The sequence below is a fragment of the Misgurnus anguillicaudatus genome, chromosome 5 (genome assembly GCF_027580225.2).
Source record: "Misgurnus anguillicaudatus chromosome 5, ASM2758022v2, whole genome shotgun sequence".
NCBI classification, from domain to species: domain Eukaryota; kingdom Metazoa; phylum Chordata; class Actinopteri; order Cypriniformes; family Cobitidae; genus Misgurnus; species Misgurnus anguillicaudatus.
The window spans coordinates 32864818-32892179 of record NC_073341.2 but is presented as its reverse complement, the minus strand read 5'-3'; the positions used below and the strand labels follow the sequence as shown (position 1 = coordinate 32892179).

At 37.5% G+C, this 27362-nt stretch overlaps 1 protein-coding gene across 8 annotated transcripts in view; it reads left to right on the top strand.

Moving 5' to 3' along the window:
- The window catches only part of cacna1ea (calcium channel, voltage-dependent, R type, alpha 1E subunit a), a 185371-nt gene that overhangs the window by 56180 nt on the left and 101829 nt on the right, over positions 1-27362 (top strand). For 7 of the 8 annotated variants that reach the window (XM_073868041.1, XM_073868045.1, XM_073868048.1 and 4 more), the window contains exon 3: positions 18196-18462. In XM_073868041.1, the coding sequence (XP_073724142.1) occupies positions 18196-18462 (267 nt within the window). Of the gene's footprint in view, positions 1-17615; positions 17947-18195; positions 18463-27362 lie in introns of those variants that run through there. The other variant, XM_073868046.1, reaches the window with a different exon arrangement.

Sequence of the window (27362 nt, the reverse complement as noted above, 5' to 3'; positions counted from 1 at the left end):
TTGGCCACGCTTCAGACAAGCCTTCCGTTAAACGTCTTTCGCATATGGTTCGGGTCAGTATATCTACCTTGAATTGAAGTGTTTGGTGTAAAAATGACTCATATCGGATATGAGTCAGTTACAGGGAACAAATCGGATTTGGGCATCACGATTTGCACTTTAAATCCAGCCAAAGTATAATACCCCCCCCCCCCCCCATACACACACACACACATACACTTTCAAGCTCTTATGTTTTCCTCTTGAACATGTCAGACCTCTGCATCATGTGTTAACAATGCACTATAGCGGCTTTTTTAATGAGCCAATACTTGTTGTATGCAAGTGTTTTTCTCTTATTACTGTTTTGCCGTTGAGATACTGAATAAAATGTAAAAGCTCATTATCTATCGAACTGTGTTTAATTGTGTTTGATGGATCTTTTGGCACCTGCAATGGGTTAGAAATACAGCAAGCAAACTCATTAAAGAATATAGTTTGAGATATTTCAGTAACACTTCACATTCACAATAAGGTTGTATTTGTTAACATTAATGCATTAGCTAACATGAACAATACTCATTGTTTTTATTACTCTTAGTTCATGTTAATGTCGGCATTTACTAATATATTTTTAAAATCAAAAGTTGGTTCTGTTAACATTAGTTAATGCACAATGAACTAACATGAGCTATTTTATTGGCATTAACCAACATGAACAAAGATAAAGAAATGCTGACTTCATTGCTCATTCTTAGTTCATGTCAGCTAATGCATTTACTAATTTCTTTGTTGCAATTATAATTATTCATAATGCACCAATTTTTTTTAGCATGTTACACTGAAAAAAATGATTCATTGAATTTAATCAATTTTTTTAAGGTAAGTGGTTGCAATCAATTTATTTAAGCTACATTTAAACAGAAGTTTTATATTTTATTTTACTTTACTAATTTTTTTGTTTAAATGTAGCTTAAATAAATTGATTGCAACCACTTACCTTAAAAAATTGATTAAATTCAATGAATCATTTTTTTCAGTGTACATTTCACAATCACAAATTTACATTTGTGGATGAAATTGACTTGTGTGTCTATTAAAGAATCCACACTCCAGTCAAAATGGTCATTTTTATTTTCGATTTCTCTGTCATCCGAGTTCATTTTCTACTGCGCCTCCCATCGTAATGTTGTTTAAGCTTTAATAGACTCGGTCTCAGAGGACCAGCATGTGAAATATGTCCTTTCACACCGCCGCCTGACGGGACCGTTGTACTCCAACACACAGTCTGTGTGTTTTTAATTATTTATGTCCCAGATTTATTGATATTACAGAAGACGCTGCCGGTGGAGTCATGCAATAACATGTCAGACTTGATGATAGCACTTCATCGTAAATTTTGTCAGTTTGGAAAAATATGAGCAGTTATGATTTTCTTATGTTTAATAAGTCCCATTTTTGTCAAAGTGTCAATGATGAGCGATAATTAATGCTTGATAATTAGTCCTTATTTTTTGATCCATGATGAATCTGGAATCTAAAGCTATTGGAATGGTTGAATGGATCAAAGATTGATATAATAAAGGGAAGTCATTATGTAGGCTGAAACACATTAAGGACGTTCTTCGGCCATTAGGACATAATGTTCAGTGACAAAAGCAGAATCTCCCACATACTTCCTTTAGTCTGTTAGGTTATTTAATTCATTTTTTGCCCATTAGGATTTTTTTTGTTGAAGAGACCGTTCAATCCCATTATTCATTTTATTCATTTGATGTAGTTCATGGTTGAATTCAAAGAAGCATGTACAACAGTAAGTATGAAACTCTTTCAACTCGCTGTCATTAAAATTATGTTATGTTCTTAACTGAATGAGGCGGTCAACTTAACTACACTCTAAAAAATGAATGGTTTGTTTCACCAAGTGTGAGTAAAATATGGGCAAACCCTAAATTCACTTATGTACTGGGGTTATGGGGCCATAGGCGAGACCTTGAAAATGGGCCCCACTGGTGTAAAAAATGTCATAGCAATGCAATTTGACAAGTGAAGTTAAAACAGACAAAATGAAAATGTATATATTTAAGTGTAGAAGTTTTTATTAAGTGCAACATATTAAGCAATGTTATAGTGCAACAGAACTACAGTACTGTATGTATCAATACAAAAATCATGGATATTTTTAAAGCAATAAGCCCCAAGAAGCAGTGGGTTACCATTTTATAACACCTAAGGGGCGTTGTTAGGCACGACACGAAGCGGAGTGCCTAAAACCCCCTTGGGTGTTAAACAATGCACTGTAACACCACTGCTTTGAGGGGCTTATTGCTTTTATAAAATGGTTACTTCATATGCATAACGTAAGCGGGATTTCATAAAATAAAACACAAATAAGTTGTAATTATATTAGTACAAATATTACTCTGCCGCCAAACAAAGTAGTTCCTCAGAATCAAGTGTGGCTGGAACAGAGAGCAGTTCCCAACCAGCACAGACGAAGCAAAGACACAATGAAAATATGATTTAAGACTGTGGTGTTTATTTTATAAATCAACATTCATCTAATTTATGCATTAAAATTTATATCGTGCAACTGTTTAAATATGCTTGGAAGCATGCTTAACTTATCTTCTTTAAATAAACATAAAATATCAGATGAAAGAAAAGACCATCCGCTTTCAAACAACAAAAAAACCTGTTTCATCCTACCTTCATTCGTTCTCTTATCACCTCTTAAATTTTCAGCTAAAAGCAGAGATAATTCCATTTTTGTAAAGAAATTTTGTAAGAGATCAGATTCAAAGCCATCTAAACTTACACACTGTGTTTTTAGTGTTGCGTGAATGCGTCAGTGTTTAAGTTGGGTAAGATCGCCACCCAGTGGATAGCGGAAATATGAATTTGAGGTAGAAACTCATCAGAAAGCGTTTTCTCTTTATTGATTAGAGAATCAATAAAGAGAAAACTCAGCATTATTTATTGACATTTATCTGGATATCGCCATAATTGTGCAATTCTAGACAAATTAAAAATATGATTAAAGACTGTGGTGTTTATTTTCATAATTCAGTACGCATCAACAGTGGCGCTGTGATACTTATGTAATGCGGTCTGAACCATAGGTTTACCAGGGTATTTTATCACGGCTTAGAACGCGTTTCAACCAATCAGAATGAAGAATCAGAAATGCCTGTTTTATAATACAGAATAATTACTATAGGGTGATACAGTATTCTGTATACTGTTTTTGAACCCTGTATATTTTTAGTATCTAAGAATTTTACTATACAGTTTACTGCAGTAAATTATATAGTATAATAGTTTTTTCATGTGGATTAATTTAGAAAGGGTGATGAAAATGTGTCTAATGTTTTTAAATTAGCATAGGCATTAAACAAAGTAAAGCAGAAAATACCCTGCTGGTCTCACTAACACCTATACCAGCAGCAACCTGGTTTTCCCAGGTGGTCTCCCATCCAAGTACAGAGTAGGCTCAACCCTGCTTAGCTTCAGTGGGCAAGCTGTCTTGGACTACAGGGTGATATGGCTGCTGGTTTGGTGCTGGTTTAGCTGGTGTTCACTAGCAAACCAGCACCAAAAAACAACATATGCTGGTCTTGCTGGTATGCTGGTTTTTCCTGCAGTGTAGGCCTACCTTTACCTTGTGATTGCTTTTTTCTCTGCTTTTCTCTGTTTCTCTTCAGCTCTAAAAAGGTATCGTTTTAATGCCGTAGTTTGCCAAAGCCTACCACCTCAACCTTACTAAAATAAGTCTTGTTTTTATTTTTATTGAAAGATGTAACGTAAATTTAACATTGCGTTGTTATACGATACGTTACCCATAATCCAAAACGTTTAATTTCCAAGCATGCACAATGAGACAAACCTTCGCAAGCGTCATCGCGTCATTAACATTATGCAAATTAGCCAACTCTGTACTTATTTTGTAATGTTTTATGTCTTTACTTATACTAAGGTTTTTATATTTATTATCATTTTACTGTAGATTGTTGTGTGGGGAATTTATCATGTTGTTCAATCGCTGTGTTTTTTTCACATACCGTCTTAGTGATCCCTATTTTAATCAATAAGGTCCCAGCGCATGCAGCACGCACTGCCTGCTGATCGCGTCTATGACTATGAGATTTGTGCAATGACAGAATAATTTTTATGCATGGAGGGCCCTTGTCTTGTCCCGGGGCCCCAGGCAATCGCCTGTATTGCCTGTTGCATGGGCAGGCCCTGGTTATTTCAACTCATCTTTGGGTAAAATATGGACATTTTTCATGTTAATTTATGTGTGTTCATTTGGCAGATTTTTTATGTAAAGCAACTTACAACAACAGTGCATTACAAAGTATACATTTTTTGCCAACGTGTGTTCAAACCCATGGCCTTTTGCACTGCTAATGCAATACTCACTGAGCGATACAGGAGCACAATTTAAACCAAGAATTGGGTTTTCTCCGTGTTTTACCCAGTCTAAAATATCGATGTTTCAGCAAAATCCTCTAAGTGCACAGAAGATGCACTGGATGAACGATGACGCGTGCAAAATGAACGTGGATCACATTTAAGCTTGTGTCCCTTGTTAGTACTTGGACCTGAATACAACCCAAATGTGGCAGTTTCATGGATGACAGCGCCCCCTAATGTGTGGTTCAGTTTCTTCATTTTACATTCCGACTTTCATCATTTGCTGTTTACTGTTTAAGGGGTCATGCACACCAAAGCTTTTACACCCGCAGCTGGCTCATGCTTTCTTTTTTTTTTTTTTTTTTTCTTTTTTTTGGGTCATTTTGCCTTTTTATTGATAGACAGTACATTTGAGAGACGACAGGAAAGTAGAGGGTGGAGAGAGGGTATGGGATCGGCAAAGGACCTCGAGCCGGGATTCGAACTCGGGTCCCCTGAAGTGCGTTTGCACCATATGTCGGAGCGCTGCCCACTACACCATCGGCTCCGACTGGCTCATGTTTTCAATTGTTTCCAATGGAAGCTCTGCGTTTTTCAAATAAGCCAACAGCTAGTGTTTTTTTTCCGCACTGAAAACCGGCGCTTGACCGTTTACCGCGCTCTGCGCTGAGTGTCGAGAGTTGAAAGAGATTCAATTTTGGGTGAAAAGCTCCGCTCATCAATGTCAGTTCTCACACGCCCATCCAATCACAGTGGAGGGAGGGCGGGACATTACCACAGCAACCAACCGGCTCACAGCTGAATTATCACAGCTACCAAAGCGCACAGCTAAAGAAAGCTGGCACTCAGCTGATAAAACAGCTGGCATTCAGCTTTGTCCAGGCGTTTTCAGTTTTGGTGTGCACAACACAACCCCTAACTGTCTTGTCCAAAAAGTGGATTTTTTTAAAGTGGAGGTTTTTGCCCAAACATTCTGGGTGCACTTAGGGGGTTTTGCATCAAAATCAGTCAAATGACTAAACGTTTATGCATTCACAAAACATGACCTATTAATAATTAAGTGCATTGTCGAGTCAATGCAATTCATGATTTGAATCCATTTTAATGTTTGATATTTAGGACATCCTAATGTGCAATGTTTTGGGTTTGTGTTGGGTCGCTACTTTAAATCAAGTGTAAATCAGGACACTTTGGTGCAGGGTTGCTTACGAGCAAGTACAAAGCATGGGGCAATTGTGGGGGTGATAGATACAGAGGGGGGGTGCGGACCTTTTTAGGAGCAATGCATCATAGGAGATAAAAGTGGTGAGAATACAGCAGGCCAGATGAATGTCAGATCTTTCCTTTGCTGTGGAATCATTCACACGCACGTTCGCACATCATTTAAATATCAAAGGTAATGAGGGGTCCTGAAACCCTCGGCATGCTAGGGAAACGGACTGATTTGGCAGAGGTTTGACGAAAGCATGGCATTAAACTCTCATATACGGTTTTGAAAAGTAGCTCTCTCGAGTAGTCATCACAAATCAGATCTTAATTTATGTGGCTGACCTACCTGTTGTTCACCTGGGATAATGTGGCAACACAACAGGCAAGTGAAAAATTGTGTTTTTTCTTCGTATTAGTATAGACTACTTTATCATCGTGATTCTTTATACCTCTGTAGGGAGGCTACAGTAATTGCTGGTGTGGTGAGTAATGTTTGTTTTGAGAGCTCACGGATAGATGGAGAGAGCTCATAGGTGCATCTCGCACCTGCTTCCTTTTAACATTATAACAGCTCATTGGTGCCCCCTTGTGTTTCATTCAACTGATGCTTGATTTATTTGTTAGTTAAAGGGATAGTTCAACTTCATATGAAAATACTGTCATCATTTACTCATCCTCATGTATGAATTTCTTTTTTCTGATGAACACAAAAGATATTTTGAGAAATGACGGTAAACACACAGCAGATAGTGGCCATTGACTTCCATAGTAGGAATAAAAAAATATGATGGAATTGAATGGGCACCGTCAACTGTGTGTTTACCATCATTCCTCAACATATCTTATTTTGTGTTCATTTGAAAAAAGAAATTGATACAGGTTGAATATGCATACCATTGCATTGACTTCCATAGTAGGAAAAAATATTTGGAAGTATTGTGATAAATGATAGTACACGATACCCATTAATTCCACCTTATTTTTTTTATAAGGACAATAGGACAAAACAGTTGAGTAACCAATCCGTTAGAATGCCACGGAAAAAGACAGTCCGTAGCAGGGCCACGGAAAAATGCGGAGATCCGTGAGAATGCCACGGGAAAATTCCGTGACTATGCCACGGAAATTCGTGAGATTAGGTTGATGAGTCAATGGTCACTATCTGCTGTGTGTTTACCATCATTTCTCAAAATATCTTCTTTTGTGTTCATCAGAAAAAAGAAATTAATTCAAGTTTACAACAACATGAGGATGAGTAAATGATGACAGAATTCTCATTGTAAGGTGAACTATGCATTTAAAGGTGCAGTGTGTAATTTTTAGAAGGATCTCTTGACAGAAATGCAAAATAATATACAAAACTATATTATCAGGGGTGTATAAAGACCTTTCATAATGAACTGTTATGTTTTTATTACCTTAGAACAAGACCTTTTTATCTGCATACACTGGGGGTCCCCTTACATGGAAGTCGCCATTTTGTTCCGCCATTTTTCTACAGAAGCCCTTAATGGACAAACTTTTTTACTAAGTGGTTTTCGACAATGACATGTTTGTCTGGTGGCAGCTACCGTAGCTTCTCTATGTGTTTCAAAAGCGAGGGGTGAGCAGTGGACTACGCCGTTGGTTGCAATTTGCAACCTCACCACTAGATGCCGCTAAAATTTACATACTGCACCTTTAACCTAAAAGTGTTTTTTTTAAATTGTTTTTATTTTACTTCTATGACACAGAAGTAATAGGTTTTGTGGAAGAATGTTTGAATTTCCATATAAAAACATTGTAGATCTTAAGAATTGACAAGCACCATAAAGCAGTGGTTCTCAAACTGGGGGCCGTGCCAGGAAGATCGTGCCAGGGGGCCCCAGTTTATAAAATACATTAATTTATCATCAATTCTGTGTAATTAAACCTCATATAAATATAGCTACTAACCAACAGTGCTACATCGTATCATTTTATATGTTTTGTTTAATTCAAATCTTAAATTTTGGAATGTTTTAGGTCATAAAAAAGTTTGAGAACCACTGCCATAAAGCTATAGTGTATACTATTTATGCATGCATGAAGCATGTTAAGCATCATTTGTTTAATCAAAGGTAAGAAAGCTGTCACTGGGGCGGTACCTTTTCAAAAAGTACAACTTTGTACCTAAAGAGTGCATATTAGTACTTCAATATGCATGCATATCTCTAAATTGTACATATTTAGACCTTAAAAAGAGTACCATCGCAGTGACAGCTTTTGTACCATTGTGTATGCAATTTTGTTAAATCTTCTGTGTAGCTCAGTGGTAGAGCATTGTGTTAGCAGTGCAAAAGGTCATGGGTTCCAACCCATGCAACACACATACTGGGGAAAATGTACACTTAAAGGCGGAGTCCATGATGTTTGAAAGCCAATGTTAATATTTGAAATCACCTAAACAAACACGCCCCTACCCCAATAGAATCTGGACCTTCTGTTGATAGACCTGCCCCACACATACGCAACCCGGCATTTGATTTGATTGGCTCTAAGTGTGTTTTGGTAGTCGGCCCGTCTCCTTTCCAAACCGTTTTTCAAACATCGTGGACTCCGCCTTTAAGATGTTTGGATTAAAGCATCTGCCAAATGCATAAATGTAAACATACACATATAATACAGTTCTAGCTGTCAAAAAAGTATATCTTTTACTTATCTTTTACTTTTTAGAGGGAATAACATGATCATATGGCTCAAGTGGTTAAAACTTTTGAGCAAGTGCATATAGTTGCATGTAAAAGGAACTTTAGTCAATTCACCTGGGGTAATAAAAATTAAACAACAGTACAATTATCAGGGTTCCCACGGGTCCTTGAAATCCTTGAAAGTTTGTGAATCTGTGGAAAAAAATTCAAGGCCCTGGAAAGTTTTTAAAAATATACATACATAGATACAGGTCACTGAAAGTGCTTGAATCTTTTTTACTTCAAAAAGTTTTCTGGGGGAAACATCCATATTAATCCCTGTGTAGTGTAAGATAATATCATAAAAATTCTAGACTTTTTAAGCACACATGCTAAACTGTTTACTTTAAATGCTTATATCTTCTGTATGCGAATGTTGAGTCATACCAAAATGCTTTTTTGCATAGTTGTGTTTGACACATCAAAACGTCTTGGGTTACGTATGTAACTATTGTTCCCTGAGAAGGGAACGAGAAGCTGCATTGCCATACTTCCTGTGTCCCTGTAACACCGTCTTTGGCAATAGTTCAGATAGCGATATACTTCCTGGCTCCTGCATCACCCTTGTCTTTGTCTTAAGCCTCACCATTGGTTGAATTTGATATACACATTCAGACGCACTTACCCCTGGAGGCGTCCCCAAAGTGTCACTGCAGTGACGCAGCGCGAGTTCCCTCGAAAGGGAACTGTAACAATGTATCTTAAAAGGTAACACGATGAAACCTTGCTCTCACTTGAAATGTGTCCCCACGTTTAGTCCTTGAATTTAAGGGTATTGACCTGGAAAGTCCTTGAAAGGTCCTTGAATTAGAAGTTGACTAAGGTGTGGGAACCCTTAATTATGACAAATGTCGTTTATTCACCTTGATATTGTAATTCTTGGTGATTAAAGGAATATTCCATTTTCTTAAAAGAAAAATCCAGATAATTTACTCACCACCATGTCATCTAAAATGTTGATGTCTTTCTTTGTTCAGTCGAGAAGAAATTATGTTTTTTGAAGAAAACATTGCAGGATTTTTCTCATTTTAATGGACTTTAATAGAGCCCAACATTTAATACTTAACTCAACACTGACTATAAACGATCCCAAACGAGGTATAAGGGTCTTATCTAGCGAAACGATTGTCATTTTTGACAATAAAAATAAAAAATATCCACTTTTAAACCACGACTTCTCGTCTAAATCCGGTCGTGATGCTCCAGCGTTACCCCACGCAATACGCCACGACGTCAAGAGGTCACAGAGGACGAACGCGAATCTCCGCTCCAGTGTTTACAAATGTGTTGAAAGAGGGCCGTTCCTACGTTGTTGTATGTCAACTGATACTAATTAATGTCTTTGTGTCAGTTTATTGTTTATGGTCCGCAAATGTGTGTTTTATATATGTAACACGTGACCTCCCTACGTCACCACGCATTTACGTTAGGTCGCGCTGGACCGGACCCAGACGAAAAGTTGTGGCTCAAAAGAGCATATTTTTTATTTTTCTTGTCAAAAATGACAATCGTTTTGCTAGATAAGACCCTTATGCCTCGTTTGGGGTCGTTTATAGACCTTTGAAACTCAGTTGAAAAAAACTGTTAAGTGTTGAATTAAGTATTAAATGTTGGGCTCTATTAAAGTCCATTAAAATGAGAAAAATCCTGCAATGTTTTCCTTAAAAAAACATAATTTCTTCTGGACTGAACAAAGAAAGACATCAACATTTTGGATGACATGGTGGTGAGTAAATTATCTGGATTTTTCTTTTAAGAAAATGGAATATTCCTTTAATAGATTTTACATTGAAGTTTCAAAATGTTTTAAAATTTTCTGTGAAGCAACTGCATGGTATTTTCTGAACTTCCAAAACTAAATAATATAAAATAAATAACAAACGTGTTATGCAGTTAGTAAAAACTACAAAAACGAATAGCTGAAGGACACGGCACCTTATCAATTTTAAAATCTCCACTGTATTTGATGCCCAAACATACTGCCGAAACGCACAGAAGTGAGCACAAATGGACCGCTGTAATTTAGGTGATTTTGGCTGTTGTGTAATTGTTTCACCTGTAATTGTAATCCCCATAAGTTTTCGATTCACTGTGCAGACCTACAGTATAACAGATATAGATGTTTGCTGCATAAGCCTCTACTAGACAGGCATATTGGTGTTTTAAATTCTTAGTTGCACATTTGTTTCTCTTTTCTATATTTAATACATTTCTATCACATACATTCTCTTTCTGATAATCTAATCACATAGAGTAATTCTGCGGTTACAGGTATAATCAGACTCTTGCAACCAGAAACACTGTCCCAGACCCTGTGACCCACTAAGATCCTCTGTAGTGTTGCCCACTCTTCCAAGCCCTTTGAACACAGGGACAGTGCATGCACACATGCATATACGCACACAACATTGCCAGGTTCCTCCACCTCATCTTCAGCCCCATCTGTCAATACCCTGAATCTATGCCCCCGTCACCCCTTTCTCTGCCAGCGGGGTGAGAGCCAAGCGTACCATCCATCCTCCCCGCCATGTGGGTTTTAAACCTCCGGTAAACCCTGCCAGAGCCGTCTCTCATGGGGACCTTTGTATCTCCGCTGTAAAGGAACTGTAATTTACAACATTGCTCTGTATTATTGATATTTTTGTTGATGCCAATATGCATGGCCACATTAATTTTGCTTCATTTAAATAATCAGCACAGTATTTTATTAAGATGGATTACTTAATCGCAAAAATAGAGGGGCTGTGCGGCTTTGATCAGAAGATTTGGCGGGCTTGTTAGAGTTTATTAGAATTGCAGATTGCAGCTCATTTTTACCATAAGGTTTCTAAGCAGTAATTAGAAATTGCCTTTACTAATCTTGCTTTATCCAGTTTTCCCCCACTAAATAGTTTAACATGCTAGAGTGGATGGTAGTAAAATAAATTAGTTATAGATTTTTGCCTGAGAATCTTTTGTTTCTGATGTGTTATTAACAACTAAGTATCTGTAGTTACAATAAAGTATTTTGGAGGCATAGTAAGGGTATCAGGTGGTAATACCTTAAAACTTGGATATATTGCACATACATTTGGTGTGCAAAGTCATTATTTTTGTCTGCGTTTTTCAATGGGTTTATTTATAATTATTTAAATAGTTTAGTACTCATTGCCATGGATGACAAGTCAGTGTGGTTCAATAAACTAAGTTTTTTTTCTGTGTTGTTGCAAGCTGCTACCACTAGATGGAGCCATGCATTCGTCTACTACAACACTAATAGAGAAAAAGGTTACAGGTAAAAGTTTCATAAAAAAGCAAATGCAATGCAAACAGAGACGTTAGTTAGACATGTAGTATGTTAAGGTACAGAAAATGATAGAGAAGATATTAAATATTTTTATTTTTTCTCCTGAATACTTAAACATTTCGCAATGTACATTTATGCATTTGGCAGATGCCACTTATAGTTCATTACAAGGTGTTTTTATGATCATGACCCGACTTTGCACTCACACCTTTCCCCTGATATGTTTTTTAAAAAATGGAAAAAGCAAGGAAAAGCTTTCTTGGTATGTAAACAGCACTTCAAGTATAGATTACAGTTGTCATACTGTATCTGTATATAATTATATGTTTAAGGATTGATGTACGCACTGTGTACAATTATTATCCTGTTTGATGATGTTGTTGACATTTTTTCCTCTTGCTCTGTGTAATTAAGTTTTTCTGCATCAATGCATAGGGTGACAACTTCAACCTCAAGCATCATATAGAAACAACACGTTTATATATTTATGCAGATTTGAGCAAAACAAACAGTGCCGTCTTTCGAGCGACGATCGATAATCATACACCAAAGTAAAATTGAGCTCATTGTCTGAATATGCGGTTTATGTAAGGCTGAGTTATGGTTTCAGCCCAGTCGGCTGTGATGAGAAGACGAGCGATGCGGTTGCTAGGTAACAGAGCACAGAAAACACAAGCCAAATCGCTTGAATTAGGGCTTGGTTGAGATGCCGCAGTGATCCCAAAGATAGGCTTTATTTAGTCACCGAGTTGCGATCAAGTGCTCTCGATGGAGCGTTGTGTCTGTGACATTTTTGTGGTAACAATTCTCAGGTGATTCTTTTGAAACATAGCCGAACTCATTGCGCGAAAGAGTTTCACTGGATTGCCCGAGATAGCAGAGGGGTGTGTGTTGTTTCTCCTGAAATAGCGTTTCTCCTATTACAAGAGATTTGCATTATTACAGACGATGGATGGATATAAAGAAATAAAACTTTAGAAAGTAAATGTGTGAAATTTTCAACCGATACAAATGTTTAATGTGAGTTATTGACATTATGCCATGCCTCTCCTGCCAAGTGTCATTTGAGTTAAACTGTAAACACATTTACGTTTGAGCATTTGGCTTAATTGACAGTGAATTAAAGACACCATTAATAACAGTAGGAAATAATAATACTATGGAAGTCAATGGTGCCCCATATCTGTTTTGTTACAAACATTTTCCAAAATATCTTAATTTGTGTTTAGCAGAACAAAGACATTTATACAGGTTTGAAACCAGTTGAGGATGAGTAAATGATACAGAGTTTCAATTTTGGGGTGTACTATCCCTTTAAGTCTATCCATTTTATTCATATGTGTACACCTTCAAAGTTGGAATCCATGAACTTTGCGCTGTTAATGCATTGCTTAACCAGTCAGTAAAACATATTCTTGTGACACAATACAGTGAATACAGTAATAATAAACTATTAACTGCACTGTCAGAAGAAATGGCTAAAATATGTACCTAGCTTTCATTGGGGCACTACCCTTTTAAAAAGTTTGTACCTAAGTTCATATTAGTACCTTAGGTCAGCATACTGGTGCATATTATCACCTCAAAGATACATATTAATATTTCAAAGGTACATATTGGTACCACATGTATACATATCTGTACCTAATGGTACATTTAAAGGTGACTTTTAAAAAACATTTTTAAGATGCCAAAGTTTTTGGTGTTCCATACATGTAATTTATTATAACATGTTAAAATTGCCCCTTTTTATGTTTGAGGGAAAATCTGCCGTTTTGGGTGTGTCATTTTAAGTGCAAATGAGTTGATTTCTGCACTTAATGGCAGTGCCATGGTTGGATAGTGCAAATTAGGGGCTGTATTATCCCCTTCTGACATCACAAGGGGAGCCTAATTTTAATGACCTATTTTTCACATCCTTGCAGAGAATGGTTTAGCAAAACTAAGTTACGGGGTTGATCACATTTTCTAGGTTGATCAAACCACTGGGGACCCAATTATAGCACTTAAACATGGAAAAAGTCATATTTTTGTAATATGTCCACTTTAAGAACCTTTATAAAACGTACTGCCCCAGTGACAGCTCGGGTACATATTTTAAAGGCGGAGTGCACAATGTTTGAAAAACGCTTTGGAAAAGGAAGTCGGGCCGACTACCAAAACACACTTGTAGCCAATCAGCAGACAGGGGCGTGTCTACTAACCGACATCCTTGCCGGGGTTGCGTATTTGTGGGACGGGTCTATCAAAAGAAGGTCCAGATTCTACACTGTAAAAAAACGTTGCTGCCTTAAAATTTTTTGTTAAATCAACTCAGATTTACAAGTCATGTCAACAGAAATTAGTTGTCACAATTTATAAAATATAGCTGAGAAAAGTCAACTTAAATTTATTAGTTATAACAACTCAGCTGTAGTTATAACAACTCATCTCTAGTCAAGATAAATAACAGTAGGTTGAATTGACTTGTAAATCCGAGTTGATTCAACAAAAAATTTTAAGGCAGCAAAGTATTTTTTACAGTGTATTAGGGTAGGGGCGTGTATATTTAGGTGATTTCAAATGTCTACATTGGCTTTCAAACATTGTGCATTCCGCCTTTAACCATTTTTACTAACAGTGCATCTGTTTGCTCATGTAATTTATTATTTAGTATTATCTTTTTTTATCACTTGTTTTAAAACGCTAGATGCTGCTATTGTGGGAAATATTGTGCTTTTGGATATGCCTGACAAATTCAATCTGGATGTTTAGTATTGTCAAATGAATCAACCTGATCTCAAGAATTTCCGTGGCATAGTCACAGAATTTTTTGCTCATTTTTCCGTGACATTCTCACGGATCTCCGCATATTTCCGTGGCCCTGCCACGGACTTTCTTTTCCGTGGCATTCTCACGGATTGGTTACTCAACTGTTTTGTCCTATTTTCTTACCATTTTCGCTTCGGTTTAGGGTTAGATTTACATAAAATGACATCCCTACCCAAACCCAACTCTAACCCCAATGCCAGGTGACAATTGATTAAAGTTTAGAAAATATAAAAGAATACATCAGAAAAAATTGTATAAACCAATACTTACAGTGACAAAGTAATGCAAGCACCAAATCTAACCCTAAACCGAAGCGACAATGGTTTGAAAATAGGAAAAAGCAGTTGAGTAACCAATCCGTGAGAATGCCACGGAAAAGTAAGTCCGTGGCAGGGCCACGGAAATATGCGGAGATCCGTGAGAATGTCACGGAAAAATCAGCAAAAAATTCCGTGACTATCCCACGGAACTTTGTGAGATCATGTTGAATGAATTTGTAAATATAAGTGTTACACCGTGTTGGGCGCTTAAATTTGAGGGTCAATAGCAAAAACAGCAATCTCTGTGTTTGACTGTACACGTGAAAGATCACAGTTGGTAAAGGTGTCGTTTGCCGAGCAAACCCTGAGCAGCCAACAACAGGAGGAACGGATTAGAAATTCAAGGGTGTATAGTCACCATGGAGACCACTATTAGGATGACAAGGACACTGCATTATGTGGGAGCCGAGATGTCGCACAGGTTCATGTCTCATAGCTTTTAATTAGTGGGAGATAAAATACTACAAAACTTAAATGGAGAGGTCAGGGTTCGTCAATTAATATTAGATAATGTGCTAAAAGAATTAATTTAGTATGATCTATGATCGAACACAGACCTTTGGGAGAGAGAGAGAGAGAGAGAGAGAGAGAGAGAGAGAGAGTTTTTCTAAAAGACAAAACTTATGAATTGTAAATGCGTATATATTTTAATTAAAGTAAATGTAAAATTTAAGCATTAAACTTTTCACATGCTCACAATTTGTTGTTTTCTAAGTGTCTGCCTCCATATTATTATCACCTTGAGGCATTTCTCTTTGAAAAGGGAACTAAAAGACTTGGTTTCTCTTCCTGAACACAGTCAAGCAAGCTGTCTGTCGATCTGACTCCTCCCATGCTTTCCACAGGGCTTATTCAACAGATTATTATGAAAAAGTGTTGACATTTGATGAATGCATATGCTACAGTAGTTACTCCCTGCTTTTCTCCATACTCCATTGTCTCTTCTCTTTTTGTGACACACGTTCACACATTTTTTTTTCATTCTGTCACACACGCGTGTGCGCACACACACACACACACTTTTTCCACCCCCTCTATGAAGCCGAACTATACTTTAACATTCTGTGGTGTAATTGGCCATTGAGAAAGGACTTTGGCAGCTCCAGAGGGAGTGTGTTTTTGTGTGCCTGTGTGCTTGCTCTGTCTTATTTATAGTAGTTCTTTATTTAGGGCACCTTCCAAAGTCTTCTTCCTCACCTACTCATCTCAGCTGGTATAAGATGTACTAACCAAGCATTCCTGTATTTAGGGTATCGAAGGGTTTTAAAGATGCTCAGAGCCACCAAATCATTTGTCATCTTTTATTCTCCCTCCTTCTAATCTTCTGTTTTCTAAACCATTCATTTCTAATTACCTTTAGGGAGTGAGAGAGAGAGTGAGTGAGTGAGAGAAAGTGGAGAAAGGCGGCTATTTTCATCCATCTTGCTGTGCCGATGATTACCTCAGTCTGGAACGATCTACTGGGTCATTGGACTACTGCAGTTTACATCATTTATAGCTTCATCTATATTTCCCCCCTCTGCATGCGATCTCTTATTTTGCAGTTGGATATTATTAGCAGGCCCTTTCTGGCCCCTAAACTGTTCTGCTCATTAATTTTAAACAGATTAAGTGACAGTACGCAGGGCCTGATTGTATCGCCTCACATTTGTCGAGTGAAGTTTTCGTGGAAATGTTGTGGGGAGTTTGGCTTGTTGTCAAATGCAAAATGTTGTTTGACAAGGTCTGCCACTCAAATTACAAAAATGACAAAGAACACTATGCAAACAATATTTGCTGTAAACTGAAAGAAAAGTTTTTGATCAAAAGAGTTGGAACTAACACCAAGTAACCTAAATAGGTACGAGTTAAAAAAAAGGTGTTGATTCAGAAAGTACATTAATATGCACTCTTTGGTACCAGTATGCACCTTTACTGATATGAACTATTTAGGTGCAAAGTTGAAATCTATGAAAGGCGTAGTGAGAGCTAGGGATCTTTTTTCACTTATTTTGTGACCAGTGTTCAACTGGTCATGTTTTTGTCTCTTTGTGTCAATTAATGTTGTTACCTGACCAAACGGTCTAATCCAAAATGTGCTGCAACGCTGACTATAAAGCACAAATTATCTGTGATGTCAAACAAGCCAATGTAGTAGGATTTTTTGCACTTGTTGCAAAGTGTTTATTTTTAATAATATATTTTTTACTGCTTGAAAGAGAGAAGTGCATTGATATTCCCCATAAACCTCTGGGTAGGGTTTAGTTCTGAAGTTTGAATTTGTTTGAAGTGGAATAAAACGCATACATTAACACTCCGAAGAATAAACAGATATATGGGACAAGGTTTATTTTGTTATCTATTAGTAGCCTAGTTGATGTTTTTATTATTATACATTTAGTCGATTGGATTGATATGTGGTTGAAGGGGATGAGTTAACAAAATCAAAGGTTGGTGACGTCAGCTTAAAGGAAAGTCGTCGAGGCGGAGTAAGTTATAATTCATCTTTTATAATAATATGCTACCGTGTATTATTAATAATAACTTAGTATTTCGTTAGTTTAAAATCATCAGTTGTTCTTTTTTCCTCACAGGATCATTTTTTTGCGGTCTAGCCTACAGACATTTTAAAACTGCTGCACATCCTTTAAAAAGAATCGCCAAAAAATTGTTTACTTCACCTTTACTACAGTAAATCCATGATTAATTTTCTTTCGCCATGACATCGTTTTATGTTGTTTAAAAATAGAGAACTGCTATATAGCCTATGTGTATTTTGTTGATGTAGTTTTTATAATACGCATAAAGCATTATTTTTAAGTAATATTTTACTGTTTATTCGCTTTCCACAGTCACGCTGCAAATAACGGTCGAAGTGCGCGGAAAAGCCAGCGCGCGCTTTGGCGAGGGGTGGCCAGGTGCGCGTGCCAAGCTTAAACAAGCCACACGCGCGCCTCTCGCGTACACACAGTGATGATGGAGCTTGTTGAACACTGTGGTTGATGCTCGGAAAAACATATCCAACAATCAAAGATTAAGTGAGACGGGAAGAGTAACGGATGAAGGAGAGAAGCACAAACAATGGCTTTGTAGTTTTTTTTAGAAAATAAAACATGGACAGTGCCGTTTCGTACTGTTCACCAAGTGTTGCTCTCCTCCCGTCTTAAAGAACACCTTCATGGGATGTACGACTGGATATTGGGATTAAACGCGGTTTTATTCCCTTCTTTACTTTCAGGTAATGATACTTCTGGTGTTTTAAAGGATGTCCGTTGGAATAAACTACGTGTTGCGCGTGCTTGGAAGACGCGAGCGTTTATTTACCCCTCGTTAAAAGAAAAACACCGGACTTGTGAGATCACGACAAACTCGTGCAGTTTGGATAATATTTGCAGTTCGCCATGTGGATGTGATCGCACTTTTTGTGAAACACTCACAGACCTGCTTTTACACCGGGCTAAGCTTGCTTTGTTTTTGCCCCACACAGAATGGCTCGGTTCGGAGACGATGTTCCCGGTCTGTTGGGAGCCGGGGATGGGGGATCGGAGCGCAATCGGAATCGCGAGGCTCCTGCGGTATCCACAGGTGGAGTTTCACCAGTCTTCAAACAGACCAAAGCGCAGCGAGCTCGAACCATGGCCCTGTACAACCCAATTCCAGTCCGACAGAACTGCTTCACCGTTAACAGGTCTCTCTTTATCTTTGGAGAGGACAACATCGTTAGGAAGTATGCCAAGAAGATAATAGAGTGGCCATATCCTTTTGCCTGAACGGTAAAACACGCCCTATCCCATCCAACGCACGCACGCACGCACACAAACAATGCTGAGAGCAAGCAACACTGTTGTCAACATGTATTTACAAAAGCACATGCAATTCTTTTATTGTTTTCTTCGCATTTGAAATGGATTTTCGCATTGTACTGTACTGTATATAGACAGGCGTCTTTATCAAGTTCCCAGAAAATCCCAACTAGTTTTGGAAGTTGTTACATTAGATACAAAGTTGAAAGTTGGTTATATCTCAACTAGTTCTGTTAGTTGTTACATAGCAAACAAAGTTGCAAGTTGTTGGTTGTGTGCTTTTCGCTTTAAACTTTCCAAATCCTGCAATGTCACACAACATAAGTAAAGGAACAACATGCTTTCAGGACCATGGACAGGGACACAATGAGAAAAAAAGTACATGTACACTGTAAATGGTTTTTAGGGAGGTGTATGCATTCCCCATAGGAGGAGTTTGGCTGCGTGCAATTGATTATATACTTTAATGTGTCACAGAGAGCTTTTCTTTGAGGCAGATAAGATGAATCAGTGACAGTGTGTGCAAGACAGGAACAACTGTTGGATTTTTTTGACAGCAGACATTCTTTTTTTTAAGTGCAAACTTGATGCTGTGGTATAGTTAAATGAGGATGGTATAAATTGTTATGTATTTGGTGTATATGTAGTGTAGCAAGTTTACAATGGTGCTTGAAAATCATCGTCAGGCAGATGGAAACATTCCCTTTCAATAAAATCCCATTACATAGCCATGAGAAACATTTGCACTTGAATTTACACTTAAAAACCCAAAATGATTAAAGTCTGTAGGATTGTTTATATATGTAATTATTAAGATGTTTAAATTTGCTTTGTGCACAAAAATGTAATGTCGGAGCAGTGACTTGCTGAAAAATCTATTAACGAACATCTTTCCTTTTTCGCTGAAATGCCAAATGAGTATGCATGCTAAAAACAGAAATTTCTCGCGCTATGCAGGCGAGGGCTGTAAAGTGTGAACCAATCTGAGCCTTATACAGAGGCGTCAATTCAAACGAAGAGAGCCGTTTGAAAACGTGTCAGCGTGTGTTTATCCCTGTTTTCACATTACTGAAATCCCTTTCTTGTTTTGATCCTCATTCCTGCTATTTCTAATGCAATGAAGGGGAATTTAATTAGAGCAGCCTCATGCAATCATCATATGACCAAAGTTTTTTTTTTTTTTGCTTGTTTTTAGAGACCAATGTGCTAAATATGACAAGCTGTATGTATAGCATCCCAGCGAACAATTCAGGGCAGTGATATCATGGAAACCTGCCCTACCATGTTGATTGATACGCTTTTGTGCGTTCCCTCTTTCAGTCGCGAGAGCGTGACTCAGTGTGCCTTCGTGTTAAATTCAATTACAGCATCTATCTGGACTCAGCTCTCCATTGCTCCTAATGGCACTTGTGACATAATGCAGGTGTCAGTGTCAGGCAGATTTGAGGCATATGGTCACACATCTCTAACTCTTAGGCAGAAAGCTTTAGGGAGCTGAAGAGACGAATAACTCGCTAATGGTACTGTAATTATTTGGCATTGCCCCAGAACAAATGCAACTGCAATCTGTCCTATAGGGAATAAAGAAAACCACGTCCATATGGGAGTGATATTCAAGTGTACTACAAAAGATCAGTGTAATTAAATGTATATTACAGACTCATTGTTGTTCAGATTTTATGTCAGGAAGTATGTTAGATGCCCAAAAAAGAGCTAATCAATAAATAATTGTGAAGATGTCACAGCAGGTGAAGAAAACGTGGTACATCATTTAATTCAGTACGTACTAAATTATTTTATAGGTCAGTGGTAAAGCATTGTGTTGGAAACACAATATGTCATGGCTTCAAACCCAAGGCACATACACATACTAATAAAAATGTATGCATTGTAAGTCACTTTGGATAAAAGCGTCTGCTAAATGCATGTAAATGTGCACTTGATAGGGACAAGACAATGATAATATACTATCACAGTATGCATGTTTGGTCGGGATGCTAATGCAAGATCACTTGTATCCTTTCCTGATCTCCAATCTAAAAAGGCATTGCATGAAAAAAGATGCTTAAAGATGTGAGTGAAATTATTATCAAAATTCAATTCATGCTTTCCATTTTTAAAAAAAAATACAAACAGACATATTAAATATGCGCTTCTTGTATTGAAATCTGTATTGTACATCACGTCTTCTGTCAGGACGTGAGTAGCACTTATTGCACGACACAAAGATTTACAGACTAGGTGAGTTTAAAATCACTTATGCTGTTGTTTTCATTAGTAAGTTGCCTTAGATGGTACGAGAGCTATAAGACCTTCCCAAGGGCAAACATGCTCCCATGTCAGTCACTTACAAATCCTTTTTGAGTGTTTTTAAAGATGCTGTTGACTTGATGACACAAAGACGTTTAGGGAGCTGTTTATGTTGCCATGGTTTCACCAAGGTTATTCTGAAGCTGTCACTTAGAGTATTAGTTTTGACCATAAGACAGTGCCATCCTTGTCAATCAAACAGAATTGAGTTAAGAAAGCCACATCTTGTTCTGATTTAGATCTATGTCTCCCACACAGTGAACAGAACAGCATTTACTGGTAGTGTTGGCGGTGGCTAGTTTTGTTCACAAGTGTTGTTTCTTGCACATACACTGTAAAACAAAATGCAGCATGAACTTAAAAAATTGTCAATACAACCTACTATTTTAAGTTTTTACCTGCGATAAATTGACATAAATCACAATAACAAGTTAAAATTGTTTAACTTAATTTTGTAAATACTGCATTTTTTACAGTGTAATAAACTTTTGTCTAATAGATCAACCCAGTATCACGAAAATATGTACCTATATTCACGTACATGTTTTATCCTTTTTCGTGACACTGTCACGTATTTCCGCGTTTTTATGTGACCCTATCACGCATTTCTGTTTACATGTCATTTTCACGTATTGGTTACTCAACTGTTTTGTCCTATTTTCTTACCATTGTCACTTACCATTGTCACTAAAATGACATCCTTACCCAAACCCGACTCTAACCCTAACGCCAGGCGACAATGGTTTAAAAATCAGAAAATATAAAAAAATAAATCCGAAAAAATAGTATAAACCAATACAAGTGACATCCTAAAGCAAACAGCAAATCTAACCCTAAACCGAAGCGACAATGGTTTGAAAATAGGAAAAAGCAGTTGAGTAACCAATACGTGACAATGACACGTAAACAGAAATGCGTGAAATCAGTCCCTCCAGAAAAACGCGATTATGCGATCGCATGATTCAACGCATAATCAGCCAAAGTCCGCATTCATTTTTTCAAATAGGCCGCACTTTCGCAGCATAAATTGCAGATTTCCGTATGCAAAATATGCGGGGCTTGCATGATTTCATAATCCCCGCATTTTTGTAGCAAAAATCGCATATATCTTAGCAGAAAGTTGAAAAATGTTGCATGAAATTAAGGGTAATATCAACCTCAAGTGAGCTTGCTACCCGCCACAATGAGTTTCGTTTATGACGCTCGGAAAGCGAGCTTAACACCAGAGTGCGCTCACAGTCAGACGCGCGGCATCTTGTTTAAGGCGGGCTCACGTACCCCCCTAACGAGTCCCAGAAAGCTGAATATCATGGCATTCTGTTCATAAGACCACTTCAGTTTGACTAAGCAAAGGTCCCGCCCCGAGCTGACGGCCGGGACGCTTATGCTTTAAGTTACACAAATAATAGTAATAGTAAAAAAAGAAGTAATACTTCACACAAGCGCAGCCATGTCCCCTGTTGCCATGGGAACGTTATGAAGTGACGTGATTATGTGACGTGAACATTGAAAAGCTGCAAAAAGTTTTTGCAAGTTCCCGCAATTTTTGCAAGTTCCTGCAATTTCATCTCATAAATTGCATAAATATGCCACATATTCCATCGCATTTTTTAAGAAAACGCAAGATCAAGGATTTTTGCCTGCAGCAATCACAAAAAATGACGCGTTTTTCTCGAAGGACTGGAAATACGTGACAGTATCACGAAAAAGGATAAAAAATGTACGTGACTATAGGTATATGATTTCGTGATACAGGGTTGAATAGATTTACTCACATGACACTTAATTATTAAGGTTTAATCCTTAATTTCTAATTGTGGACAGTTAATATTATCTCACAATCTTTTTGTTATAGTCAAAAAGATGTATCATTGGCTTATGAAATAGATTGGAGAAGCTTAAAGGGACACTTTACTTTTTTACATAGCTTAGCACAATGCATTGTATCTGATTAGACCATTTAGCATCGATTTAAAGAAATAAACAGAGAGTTTCGATATTTTTCCTATTTGAAATTTGACTGTAGTTCTGTAGTTACATCGTGTACTAAGACCGACAAAAAAATTAAAAGTTGTGATTTTCTAGGCAGATATGGCTAGGAACTATACTCTCATTCTGGCGTATTAATCAAGGACTTTGCTGCAGTAACATGGCTGCATCAGGCGCAATGATATTACGCAGTGCCCGAAAATAGTCCCCTGCTATGGAAGTTACTAAGCTATGCTCAAAGTGGTACCGTCAGACCCGAAGATCAGCTCAATGGATTCCAAAATGGTAAAAATCAAATGTTTAGGGGAGCTGGAAAATGAGCCTATTTTCAAAAAAAGTGGAGTGTCCCTTTAAGTTGTTAATATGGCTTTGCCTTGAATTTGTGTTATATCTTCAGTACATTTATAATAGATTTTTAATTAAATTATTAATACAGTATATGTGTAAAGATTCACTCAGCAGCTCCCTTTAAGCCATTTTAACCCCTATTTTCTTGAAAATATCCTGACGGTGTTACCCACTCCATTTACTTGATAAATTTACTTTTGAATTGTATGTGTTGATGATTTTAAAGGAATCTATAATGTATAGATAATTAGTAAAAAAGACAAACCCCTTTACATTTTTAACACACACTCACACCTGCAAAAGCCTGTGGCATAACCAAAGGTCACGCCGGTTTGCAGAACAGCATGTTCACAAGCCTTGCATGGCGCTGCATTGACAACCTGCATGTGAGAGCTGTAATTTAGCAGGGGTTTGTTTGAAGTGCCGCTCAATGCATGATTTGAACCCGGGCTGATGGAGCGGGAGGATGGTCAGACATGTAGTTATTTATTGTATTGGGTAACTTTCCATCTGGGTAGATCATGTGTGTTAGGGTGGGCAGTGGATGTTGCACATAAACTGATGATGTCTTGATTTGGCTTCTGGGCCAGATTTTGCGGTAGGTCAGTTGGACAGGTGGATGTAAGGAATCGATGGAGTCTGCTGGAGGGACAGGGGCTTAATGATGCGAGCGGGCCGCTGTGCCACTCGGCCGGGGGTAAATCTGCAGCTGCTAGCCCGTCTGATCCCCACTGTGTGGCGGAGAGAGGAAGTACCCCACCGCGCTCATGCTTACTCAATAATTGATCCTGTCACTTGGCACTATGACTCCCCCTAGAGAAAAGGAGAGAGAGACACAAAGAGAAAGAGGATATGGGTGGGAGGTGTTAAGGACCTCTTTATTTATATCTTAATCAGGTTGGGGAAACCCCCCGAGGTATGAGAGTTTAAAAATGCTTGGTCTTTCTTTATTTTATTTTTCCGGCCATCATGGTATAGAAAGTGTCCATCCAATGCATATTACGATCTTGGCAGAAGCAATAAACCATCTGGATGTTTTTGCATACTGTTTATTTAGGGTACATACTGTGTAGTATGGAAGTAGGCGATTTTGGACACAGTGCATGCGTTTATAGTTCAACAACATACAACTCTTACTCTTTTTGCAGTCTGTAGTATTATTTACACTGCAAAATGTGCACATTTCTTTTTTCCTGGATGTTTGATGTGGAACAGGAAGTTGTATTAAGAAAGTTAATGTTAAAGGATTAGTCCATTTTCTTAAAAAAAAAAAAAAAATCCAGATGATTTACTCACCGCCATGTCATCCAAAATGTTGATGTCTTTCTTTGTTCAGTCGAGAAGAAATTATGTTTTTTGACAAAAACATTCCAGGATTTTTCTCATTTTGATGGACTTTAATGGACCCCAACACTTGGCAGTTTTAATGCAGTTTAAGGTTGCAATTTCAAAGGACTCTAAATGATCTAAAACGAGGCATAAGGGTCTTATCTAGCGAAACGGTTGTCATTTTTGGCAAGAACATTTTTTAAACCACAACTTCTCGTCTTCCTCCGGTCCTGTGATACCCCAGCGCGACCTCACGTAATACGTCATCACGTCAAGAGGTCATGGATCACGTATCGAAACTACTCCGCATTGTTTACAAGTGTGGAGAAATTGTTGTTGTATATTGAATGATACCAAATAATGTCTTTGTGTCAGTTTATTGTTTAAAATGGTCCATATGCGTTTCATATATGTAACACGTGACCTTTCAACGTCATTGCGCAATAACGTGAGGTCGACCTGGCTTGTCACACAGTCGGAGGAAGAAGAGAAGTTGTGGGTTAAAAGTGCATATTTTTTATTTTTCTTGCCAAAAATCACAATTGTTTTGCATAAGACCCTTATGCCTCGTTTGGGATCGTTTAGAGTCCTTTGAAACTGCAATTTTAAACTGCATTCAAACTGTTAAGTGTTTGGGTCCATTAAAGTCCATTAAAATGAGAAAAATCATGTTTTTCTAAAAATATATAATTTCTTCTCGACTGAACAAAGAAAGACATCAACAGTTTGGATGACATGGTGGTGAGTAACTTATCTGGATTTTTTTTAAGAAAATGAACTAATCCTTTAATCAATACCCATAAAGCTATTAAGAGATGCGTTTCGACTTTTGTTGTAAATAATGCAGCCTTCCTTAAATGGCAAAACATTAATTTCATAAAGGTTATGACTGTAATATAAAATAATGATAGATTCGAATAATAAGATCATGAAGGTGAACTTAACCTTTAGCTTTCATCTGCCTTCTCAAAACCGCCAGTGTTGGTTATGTTTGTTTCCCACAGTTGATTCTGATGTGGAGCGTATAGTTTTATCAATCCAATCAATTCCCATGCTGCATTTTTTCTTTCTGATTTTGTTTCACTTTAATATACATCACATTTATTGAAGTGGAAGGGATTGTGTATGCTTCATTGTAATGTTAATTGCTGTGCTGTGTATCGCTGCACTGTATCTATTTCTGTCTCTCTCTTTCTCTGGCTCTTATCTGCCTGGCTTTCAATGAAATGCGATTCATTTTTTCACTCAATGAAAAACAAATTATGTTGCATAATGTGAAATGCATCACGTTTCACCGCAACATCTTTTGCAGAGCTATTTTAAAATATATTACGGTAAAACATGCGAATAAAAGAATATTATAGAGAGTTTGTGACAGTGACGTTAGATGTTTTTGAACATAAAAACTGCGTGATCATTTATCATCATAATTATTCAGCACCGCCCATTTTACTTTAAAGAGTTGATCTGATCATTTATGCATTGTATGTATAATAAATAAATGAAATGTATACAGACGTAGTGCATAGATTTAATAGATGTTTGGGTTGATCAGCTAAATAAATCCTATTAACTCTGAGTATCGACTTATGGCAAAGAGGAGAGAGCCTGTTGCCACGGATACCATTCTCTCACTTTCTCCCTCTTTTGCTTTCTCTCAAACACTACCTTGTGTCAAAAAAGCCAATATATCTTGGTATTAAATAACTACAAATTAATCTTTTAGTGAGACAGTAGAGTGAGAGAGCAGTTTATTATGCATCACGGGACTGCCAAATTAATATTTTAGGTTGACTACTGTCTTTAAAAGTCTTTTTTATATAGTTATTGTATGGCCTACTTTAATTATAAATCTGTTTCTCAACATCAGTAGCCTTGAATCAGTATTGATATATCATATGTATTACAGCAGTGGTTTTCAAACTGGGGTCCAGGGCCCCCAGGGGGGGATACGAGATGGTGCCAGGGGGGCCCCAGTTTTATGACATTTTATAAAATACATTAATTTATCATGAATTCTAAACCTAAAAAAAAACAAGGCAGCACTACTTTGTATAATTTAATATTTTGTTTAATTAAAATGTGAAGTTTTAGAACTGTCATAAATTTTCTTTGGGGAGGCTGTGAAGGAATGCACCGTACACAAAAGGGGCAGCACGCTGAAAAAGTTTGAGAACCACTGTATTACAGGGTATCCCGCAGACAATTTGTGGAGGTAGGGTTGGGTGGGGCCAGGGGCATCATGATGAAAATGAAAATATTTTTAATAATAACACTCAAATAAAATGTAATTTTAAAGAAACTATGACAGAAAAACCTTGTTCTCCCCTTTTTAGCCGTATGGCGCGCACGTGCACGCTCGTGGTGTGACTATGCTCCGCACTATTCTCCGAGATGCACTTGATGGCATTTTGTGCAGCAACATTTTTTTTTTTTTTTTTGATGACTTAGTTAAGGCGGTAAGGTTTCCCAGCTTAGGCGGGCCGCCCAAACTGCAAAGTGCTGCGGGAAACCCTGTATTATTTTTTCAGTGGCCCTGACATAGTACTTGTTTGGCATGTTCTTTCTTTTTTTTTAATTAAAAGTCAGGTAAATTTAGTATAAGTTTATTAAAAGGTATGCTGGATTAAAAAGTTATGTGGGCAGTTGTGGCCTTTTGGTTTATAACCAGGTAGTGACTGAGATACCCTTGAGCAAGGAACGTTACCTCTAATTGCTCCCCAGATGCCACAGGGATAGCTGCATACTGCTCTCCCATACTTGACAATTATGTCACTTTTACTCAAAGTCTGTGTAAAGTTTGATATTAAATGTGTTCTCAGTTTGTGACACCACAGAAAAATGTGATATTAACCACCCAGCCAAATTTGGTGAG